The sequence below is a fragment of the Saprolegnia diclina genome (genome assembly GCF_000281045.1).
Source record: "Saprolegnia diclina VS20 unplaced genomic scaffold supercont1.3, whole genome shotgun sequence".
Classification (NCBI taxonomy): Eukaryota; Oomycota; class Saprolegniomycetes; order Saprolegniales; family Saprolegniaceae; genus Saprolegnia; species Saprolegnia diclina.
Genome location: NW_008246070.1, coordinates 1,038,193 through 1,046,833, shown reverse-complemented (window position 1 = coordinate 1,046,833; position 8,641 = coordinate 1,038,193). Strand labels below are relative to the sequence as shown.

The 8,641-nt window shown below is 60.3% G+C and overlaps 5 protein-coding genes across 5 annotated transcripts in view; 3 read left to right on the top strand and 2 right to left on the bottom strand.

The window, feature by feature from the left end:
- SDRG_01512 (hypothetical protein) overlaps positions 1–1,072 on the bottom strand; it is a gene marked incomplete at its 3' end in the record, with an annotated part of 1,555 nt that extends 483 nt beyond the window's left edge. The window contains exon 1 of the mRNA XM_008607042.1: positions 23–1,072. Coding sequence (XP_008605264.1) covers positions 23–1,040 — 1,018 coding nt within the window. The 5' untranslated portion in view covers positions 1,041–1,072. The remainder of the gene's footprint in view (positions 1–22) is intronic.
- Positions 1,073–1,527: 455 nt separating this feature from the next.
- SDRG_01511 (hypothetical protein) lies at positions 1,528–2,734 on the top strand. The gene has a single exon (XM_008607041.1). It carries the CDS (start codon positions 1,598–1,600, stop codon positions 2,648–2,650), a length of 1,053 nt encoding a protein of 350 aa, XP_008605263.1. The 5' UTR covers positions 1,528–1,597; the 3' UTR covers positions 2,651–2,734.
- A 494-nt stretch (positions 2,735–3,228) lies between these two features.
- Positions 3,229–3,780, top strand: SDRG_01510 (hypothetical protein). The gene has a single exon (XM_008607040.1). It carries the CDS (start codon positions 3,266–3,268, stop codon positions 3,710–3,712), a length of 447 nt encoding a protein of 148 aa, XP_008605262.1. The 5' UTR covers positions 3,229–3,265; the 3' UTR covers positions 3,713–3,780.
- Positions 3,781–4,341: 561 nt separating this feature from the next.
- Positions 4,342–7,290, top strand: SDRG_01509 (TKL protein kinase; the record flags this gene model as incomplete). The annotated part of the gene is made up of 11 exons (XM_008607039.1): positions 4,342–4,553; positions 4,599–4,785; positions 4,827–4,919; positions 4,972–5,072; positions 5,116–5,167; positions 5,209–5,287; positions 5,333–5,475; positions 5,526–6,046; positions 6,094–6,723; positions 6,771–6,843; positions 6,892–7,290. The coding sequence occupies 11 exons, from the start codon at positions 4,342–4,344 to the stop codon at positions 7,240–7,242; spliced, it is 2,442 nt and encodes an 813-aa protein (XP_008605261.1). The 3' UTR covers positions 7,243–7,290.
- Positions 7,291–7,310: 20 nt separating this feature from the next.
- SDRG_01508 (hypothetical protein) lies at positions 7,311–8,570 on the bottom strand (the record flags this gene model as incomplete). Its single annotated transcript, XM_008607038.1, has 1 exon — positions 7,311–8,570. The coding sequence occupies one exon, from the start codon at positions 8,568–8,570 to the stop codon at positions 7,311–7,313; it is 1,260 nt and encodes a 419-aa protein (XP_008605260.1).
- Positions 8,571–8,641: the final 71 nt, after the last annotated feature.

Below are 8,641 nucleotides of genomic sequence, written 5' to 3'. Positions count from 1 at the left end.
ACAATGCGGAAGCGCACGTCACCGTTGTGGACCTTTTGCAGCGCGGCGGCGGCCTCCGCCATCGGCATCACCTGCACGATCGCGCGCACGTCCTTCTCGACCGCAAACTGCAGCATCTCCTCGATCATGGACGGCGACCCGATGATGGAGCCGACAATCGTGATCTGGCGCGGCACGACGGCGAACGCATGGAACGAAATCGGCTTCTCGGGCACCGCGATGAGCACAAACTTGCCTTCGGTCGCAATGAGATTGAAGAGCGCGCCCCAGTTGGTGTCGGCGCCGTACGACGTGCAGAGAACGATGTCGAACTGCTGCGCGGCGGCGGCGGCGGCCGCAGGATCGTTGTAGTTGAGGAACGCGTGCGCGCCAAGCACTTCCTTGCACTCCTGCTCCTTGCGGTTCGAAGACGAGAGCGCCGTGACATGCGCACCGAGCGCGACGGCCCACTGGATGCCCAAGTGGCCGAGACCACCGACGCCCAAGACACCAACCTTCGTGCCCGGCCCCGCGCCGTGCGTCTTGAGCGGCGAGTACGTCGTGATGCCGGCGCAGAGCAACGGGGCGGCACTGGCAGACGGGAGCGCGTCCGGAATCGGCACGACAAACTGCGCGTGGCACCGGTAGTAGTCGGCGTACCCGCCCTGCGTGATGTACCCGTCCGTCGTCTCGCCGTTGTACGTGCCGAGGAAGCCGGGGCAGAGCTGCTCCTTGTGCTGGTCGCACTGTGCGCAGTCGAGGCAGCTGCCGCACTGGGCACCGACACCGACGCGCGTCCCGATCGCGTACTTGGTCTGGTCGACCTTGGACCCGACGCGCACGACGTGCCCAAGGATTTCGTGGCCGACGACCATCGGGTACTTGATCTCGCCCCAGCCGCCCGTCAGCGTGTGCAAGTCCGAGCCGCAAATGCCGCAGTGCGTCACCTTGATCTCGACGTCGTACTCCTCGTCAAAGGGCTTGGCCGCGTACGTGTGGGGCTTGACGTCGAGCGACGGCTCAAAAGCGGCTTGCCCGTGGTAGATGTTGTTGGAGGCCATGGTGGTGTCGATGGAAATTGATTTGTGCGCTGTGGATTGATGTGCGTCTTGGTGTTCATTTTTAGCGACAAGCGCCGAAGTTGAGCGACTGACTGTGCGCGTGTATGCCAGCTTACAGGTATGCTAGTCTTTGCAATGCACTTACTACTCATCACTTGGCTGCGTTTGAAGACAGATGCTCCAAGCGAAATCGGACGACGTCTTCATTAGGACTCGACGGCTGAGCGCGCACCGCCGAGTGATGGTCTCGTGGCGTCGCAACCCAGATGTTGTGCCAGCTGGTTTCTGGATTGGTAGTATGGCACAAGGTTTTCTATGTGTGCGGGACCACGAATGTTGACCGAGACATAGCTATTAGGCCGAGGCCAGACAAGTAGTACGACTGTGCATGTACTTGTATGCGTAGTAAATGTACTCTAAAGACTAGCATACAAAACCCAGCATACTACGAACCATCGATAGACTACCAGGTAAGACTGGGGTGGGATGGCGCTAAAAATGAACACCAAGACGCACATCAATCCACAGCGCACAAATCAATTTTCATCGACACCACCATGGCCTCCAACAACATCTACCACGGGCAAGCCGCTTTTGAGCCGTCGCTCGACGTCAAGCCCCACACGTACGCGGCCAAGCCCTTTGACGAGGAGTACGACGTCGAGATCAAGGTGACGCATTGCGGCATTTGCGGCTCGGACTTGCACACGCTGACGGGCGGCTGGGGCGAGATCAAGTACCCGATGGTCGTCGGCCACGAAATCCTTGGGCACGTCGTGCGCGTCGGGTCCAAGGTCGACCAGACCAAGTACGCGATCGGGACGCGCGTCGGTGTCGGTGCCCAGTGCGGTAGCTGCCTCGACTGCGCGCAGTGCGACCAGCACAAGGAGCAGCTCTGCCCCGGCTTCCTCGGCACGTACAACGGCGAGACGACGGACGGGTACATCACGCAGGGCGGGTATGCCGACTACTATCGGTGCCACGCGCAGTTTGTCGTGCCGATTCCGGACGCGCTCCCGTCTGCCAGTGCCGCCCCGTTGCTCTGCGCCGGCATCACGACGTACTCGCCGCTCAAGACGCACGGCGCGGGGCCGGGCACGAAGGTTGGTGTCTTGGGCGTCGGTGGTCTCGGCCACTTGGGCATCCAGTGGGCCGTCGCGCTCGGTGCGCATGTCACGGCGCTCTCGTCTTCGAACCGCAAGGAGCAGGAGTGCAAGGAAGTGCTTGGCGCGCACGCGTTCCTCAACTACAACGATCCTGCGGCCGCCGCCGCCGCCGCGCAGCAGTTCGACATCGTTCTCTGCACGTCGTACGGCGCCGACACCAACTGGGGCGCGCTCTTCAATCTCATTGCGACCGAAGGCAAGTTTGTGCTCATCGCGGTGCCGGAGAAGCCGATTTCGTTCCATGCGTTTGCCGTCGTGCCGCGCCAGATCACGATTGTCGGCTCCATCATCGGGTCGCCGTCCATGATCGAGGAGATGCTGCAGTTTGCGGTCGAGAAGGACGTGCGCGCGATCGTGCAGGTGATGCCGATGGCGGAGGCCGCCGCCGCGCTGCAAAAGGTCCACAACGGTGACGTGCGCTTCCGCATTGTGCTTGAAAACTAAGTGAATGAATACACGACGACATATGATTATCGCCAAACAGCGTCGTATTCGCAGTGGTGTCGTGCTAGCCGCGGGGTGTTGCGAGCTCGACGCCGGCAACGGGCGTGCCAACGGCTTTCGACCATCGCCATGTATCGTCCAGACGATAGGTATTGCCAAGGCAGGCAAACAACCATAATACCGGTACTGTCGGTTGAAGCGATCAATCGTATATTTTCGAATGTAACACAAGCCGTCGCGCTATGCGCAAGCAGTGGGTGGAAGCTCCGAGAGCTTGTGCGCCCGACATGGTGTGCCGGCGGAGGCAATGAGCCTTGGCACTAGAACGTTGATGACGAGCTGCAGCGCATGGGATGTACGAGCACGAGTGGGCCTTTTACTATGGCCAATCGAAGCTTGTGTAGCTCAACAATGGCGTGCGTCCATCGATGGGTCGGCAGAGGTGTGACCGCATCGGCGATCTTGGTCAAGCTCGGGTGTCGCTGGTCCCGTATCCGGATGCCAAAGTCTCCCATTCATTTTCACAGGCTTTTATTCAACGGGGAAACTAATTATTTCCGGGAATGGCATCCGGTAAACTTTTTCGCATCGAATGCGAGAGGTGGTACATTTGCCATGACCCCGGACCACGCGAAGCAGAAGCTCGTGCTTGGTGCATGGATCGAAGACAGCTTTGCGCGCGGCCACTTGCGCAGCGTGAGTGAATCCATCGTCTTCTGCTCCGAGCACATCCGCGGCTTCAGCGAGAAGAAGCCCCGCAGCCAGCGGGCATGGGTCCTTCGGGCGATCCGGGCACTGGACCTTGAGGAGTTTGTCAAGCTCAACAAGCCTTTCAAGCGCCCGCCCGTAGCCGACCTCGAGCGCGAAGTCTCGGAGATCCTCGTCAAGATGCACGACGGGCAGGAGAGCCTGCCCGTGTCATGGTGCTCGCCCTTCGTGCAGGTGCTGCACGCGCTTGCCTCGGCCGACGCTGCACAGAGCCAGACGACGCGCACCAACCGCTCAGGACTCGACAGCCTTGCCTTGCCGTCGCTTCAACCCCTTGCACCGCATATCGACTGAAGACGCTACTCGTGCAATAGCATTCTCGTGCCATCCTTAACGTACCTTAATTAATCGCTGCTATCACACCTCTGTCGACCCCTCTGCGAGCTAATGGTAGAGCTGCCATCGCTGCGTGATATGTCAACGCGTGGTGATGTTGGCCTTTGTCTTGCGCTTGCTCATTGATCGCGACTTGGCTGGTTGATGGATCGGCCACGGTGGGTGGTGGGGCGGCAGGCTCTTCCAGTGGATCTAGATCCTGCACCTTGGTAGACAATGCTACACGATCTTATGCGCTAGCTAAGGACCCAGAGGTCGCTATCCACGTAGTAAGAGCTTCGTGCAGGGCGACAAACCCTTGTCAAGATTTGCCGAAACGATGTGTCATCCAACCACTGGCACGGAATTCGCACACAGCGTAACAATCTCGCCGTCATCTGTGTTCATCACGCCCACTTTTTTGCACTACGGAGCGCCCAAACATACTTTACAAGCGAATGCCCGAATTGGAATGCGTGTATATACGGAATGTAGGTACCTGGGTTGAAGAACGTCATGAATGAGCGTTGGCACAAACAATATTTTAATCCGAGCAAGTGTCGTTATACCGAGGGACGTTGAAACCCTGTCTATAGGCATTGGCAGGCATGGTGCTCCAATACCTCAGTACCACGATGGGCTTCTCATGTCCGGCGCTGCGGCCGCCGTCGCTACTGCCGCGCCTGCCGTACCCGGCGTCCCGCTTCGAGCCACTCGACCAGCCAGCGCCGCTGCCACATCATGCGCTGGCCACAGACCTCGAGAACGACGGCGCCGTCGTGCTCATTGCCGCGCGATCCAAAACGACGCTCTTGACAAAGTAGACGCATCGGCTGCTGCGCGCCTGGCCTCACGCAGCGCGTAGGGACATGTCTCGGCGGCTCGAACAGTTGGCCGTTGCGGGCAGCGAGCACCCGCTGATTGCGCCCGTGATTGGCATCTTTGACGCCGGGGCGACATGGAACGTCGTCTACTTCCTGCATGCCCGCCTCGCACCAATGCGTACGCTCGCCCAAGACGTCGCTTCGAAAGATGGCTACACCGAGGCGCAGGTGCAATTCGCATATGCGGAATCGAACTCACGCTAGCGTAGCTCCACCGCAAGGCGTTTGCGCTTGTCGACGCGCTACACTATTTGCATACGCGTGGCATCGTCCATGGCAACCTCACCATCCACCACCTCTACGTACACTCGCTTCGCATCGAGGGGTTTCATGATGAGCTTGCTCTGCGCGTAGATTGCTGGCGATCGCTTGCAGTTGCTGCTGCCGCCGTTCCTGGACTTGCACACGTCATCGGCCATGCACCCGCCGACACCCCACTGCAAAGCCGCCGATATGTACGCTCCTCTCAGCGCCTCGTGCACTCATGCGACTCGTTAGCTTTGCGTTTGGGGCGCTTATCTACCTCTTGACGACGGGCCACGACCCCCACGTATGCTCTGCACTCGTGGCACAGGAATTGATTTCGCGTAGCTCGATGTGATTCGAGACTCGGTTGCGCTGCAGTCGCTCACAGTGCCCGCGCAGACACTCGTGCTCGAGTGTCTCTCCCGTACGACCCATACCTGCCATCTGCGGCCGCTCAATCGGTATTTAGATGACTTGAGCCTCCGCCCCACGACCACGATGCTCTTGCATCGGCAGTGGTTCTCCTTTCAAAAGCCAACAAGCCATCGGTACACGCCGCCTCGGTCGTTCCCGTCGCTGCATTCGTCTTCGTCCTCGTCGCTCGACGACAAGGTCCGCCGCTGACTGTGTCTGGACCCTAACCCTAGCATCGATGCGACTAGGAAACACTCGTCAAGATGCCGGACGTGACCAAGCCACTCGCGGGGGCCACCGCCTTGGTAGTGCCATCGTCCGGAGGGAAGAGTGGGAGTCTCCTTGACACCGGTAGTCCTTTGCTGTCGGACGAGCCGCTCGCCGTGTACACGGCATTTGATGCGCCGAGCTACGATTGTGCTGTGCCAGCGTACCAGCCGTTCACGTACACAGCGGCGCCAGCGTCGACCACGCGCCGGCTGACCAATCACATTCGCACGACGCACCCCGTCGCACGGTCACTGCAGCTGCCCGTGCACTTTAGTGCGTTTGGCCCACCGGCGTGGGACGCCAAGTGCCGCGTGTTTATTTGGGCGTGTGCACCGCACCAATTCGAAGACATGCTGGCGATGGCGCTCGACGAAGGCGTCGTCGAGACCGGGCGCCTCTCGCGCGGTCTCCGGGTCACCCACGGCACGATGATCACGATCGCGATCGAGCCGTGCGTCGGCCTCACAGTTATCGGCGAGTCGGCCAAGTCGTTTCAATGGTAGGCGGTCGCCGGTGTTGGTGTTGCGGTATATCCATGGCTACTAGGGTCGAAGAAATGGAAAAGGTCTTCTTTGACCTCAAGCGAATCGAGGCGGACGATGACGTTGGTCGGCTCTGTCGCGCCCGCGTCATTGTCGGCACCCACGTGGCCATTTTGCACTTTACAATCCCGCCGCCAACAATTCTTCGTCACCAGCGTCAGGAAGACGAATCCGAAGCACGTGTCGTGACATACCCGTCGACGTACACACCATTGGACGCGCCGCCGCGCGAGGCCATGGCGATTCCGCTCTCGTCGCTCACGCTTCTCGAGCCGATTGGCGCCGGGTCCTTTGGGACAGCGTACCGAGCCGTCTACAACAACACTGATGTTGTCGTCAAGAAGCTCAAGACGGACGTGCTATCGAGCGTGTCACGCCACGAGTTTCTGCACGAAGTGCGCGCGCTCTCCATGCTCGGCAAGCACCCGCACGTGGTTGAGTTCATCGGCGCCTGCGACGACGACCTCGCGCTTGTGATGGAGTATGTGCCCAACGGCAGCGTCGAGTCGCTCTTGTACGACTCGGAATACCGTACGTACGGCGCCTACCCGCGCACGATCTTTGCGCGCGACGCTGCGCACGGCGTGCTCAACATCCACCAAGGCTCGTTTCTGCACCGGGACATAGCCGCTCGGTACGTCCTCCGCCCGTTAGATAACATTTTGCGGCATTTCACCGTAGCAACTGCCTCTTGGACGCGGATTTTCACGTCAAAGTGTGTGATTTTGGTCTCTCGCGGCCCATCGACCGCATGGTATTGCGCATGACGTTCGGGGCTCTTGGTTGTGATGCTCGCTTCTAGGGCCACGTTCTGGACCAGCCGGGGTTCGGGCCGCTGAAATGGATGGCCCCCGAGAGCTTGGAGCTCCCCCACGTCTTTTCGCCGGCGTCGGACGCCTATATGTTTGGCGTCCTCCTCTACGAGATCATGGTCGGCACCGAGCCGTTTGGCCGCGACATGCCGCCGCAGGAAGCCGCGGCGCTTGTGCTCGAGGGGCACCGGCTCAGCATCGACGCGGTCTCGGCGTGCCCTGACGAGCACCGCGCCCTTCTCGCCGCGTGTCTGCGCTCAGACCCGCAAGCGCGACCGAGTATGATGGACATTGCGCGCACGCTCGACGACTGGCTCCGCGCCAACGCTCTCTCCAAGTAGACGTTTTGCAGCTGTAGAAAGAACATGGGACGTGTATTTATCAACTGACTTTGTGCAGGACGAGGCCGCTAGAGACGGCGCCAGTGCATGGTGCCGTACCCGACTTTGGTGCCGATCGTGAGCGTCGAGTCCAATTTGAGCGGCGGGCCGTCTGCTGGGCGCGAGAGCCCGTACGACGAAACGACGTAGGCGCAAATGGCTTTCATCTCGGCGATGGCCAGGTGGCGACCCAGACACATGCGCTGCCCATAGCCAAAGACCAGTGAGACCGGCTTGTCGAACGTAGTATCTTGGAAGCGTTCGGGCCGGAAGCACTCGAGGTCGTCCATACCGGCGTAGTTGTCGGGGTCCATAGCGGCGCCGTGGCTGTGCATGAAGAGCTCGTCGCCGACTTCGAAGCGGACGCCGTGGATCTCGCACGCCTGAACGCACTTGCGCACGGCGCTGTGGATGGGTGGTGTGAGTCGCATGCTTTCGTCCAGCGTCATCGTCAAGTAGTCGCAGCCATCCAGATCTTTGGACGTCGCGCGCGCGATTGCATCCGGCCCGCCCGGAAATGACGTGGCAAGCGCTGCGCGCAGCTTGGCCTGGACATCCGGATTCAGCGCGAGGTTGTTGAAGAGAAGCGAGAGTGCGTTCGATGTCGTGTCAAATGCCGCAATGAAGAAGCCCGTGACGTTGTCGTAAACTTCGTCGTTTGAAAGTGTCTCGTCCTCGAGGGCACCGAGGAGGTAGTCGAGCAACGTCGGATGCGGTAGCTCGTCAAGGGACGCGAGGTACTGACGCCGCGCGTTGACGAGCTCGACAACCTTGGCGTGCAGATCGTGGAGTGCAGCGTCGGCTTCATAGTTGCGCGGCAACGGCAGCTTCCACAAGAGCGGGAATGGCAGCATCACCCGCTCGGCAAACATCTCGCTCAGGTGGAGCGCAGCGCGCAGCAAGTCCATCGAGTCGCCGGCTACCGTGTTGGGATCCCATTGATACATGAGGCGGTGGAAGACGTCGAACGTGAGGCTCGGAAAAAAGTCTTCGGGCACGACCGTAAGGACATCCTTGTTGTCCGAAGCCGGTTGTTTCGAGAGCGTCGCACGGTCAAGCTTTTGGATGCACGAGGCGACGAGCGATGGGAAGTTGTCAAAGCTCTGCATCGCCATGCCGCGCTGCAGCGTCCGGCGGATGCGCGACCAGTCGTGCGAAGTGACAGCGCCCAGGGACCGAGGTAGAAAGTACGTCATGACCGCGGTGATGGACGGCGCCCTGTCGAAGTATTTTTGATGGCTGAGCCCAAGCGCCGCCTTATAGATCGCCGGGTCCTTGGTCACCACCATGGTTTGGTTGCCGAGCACGAGGAGGAACGTCTTGGACTGTGTCTCTTTGTACCAGCCGTCCAAGTGCGCGA

Bases quoted from the DNA above. Each gene is read 5' to 3' on its own strand.
- SDRG_01511 (XM_008607041.1), top strand. From the start codon at position 1,598: ATGGCCTCCAACAACATCTACCACGGGCAAGCCGCTTTTGAGCCGTCG.
- SDRG_01510 (XM_008607040.1), top strand. From the start codon at position 3,266: ATGACCCCGGACCACGCGAAGCAGAAGCTCGTGCTTGGTGCATGGATC.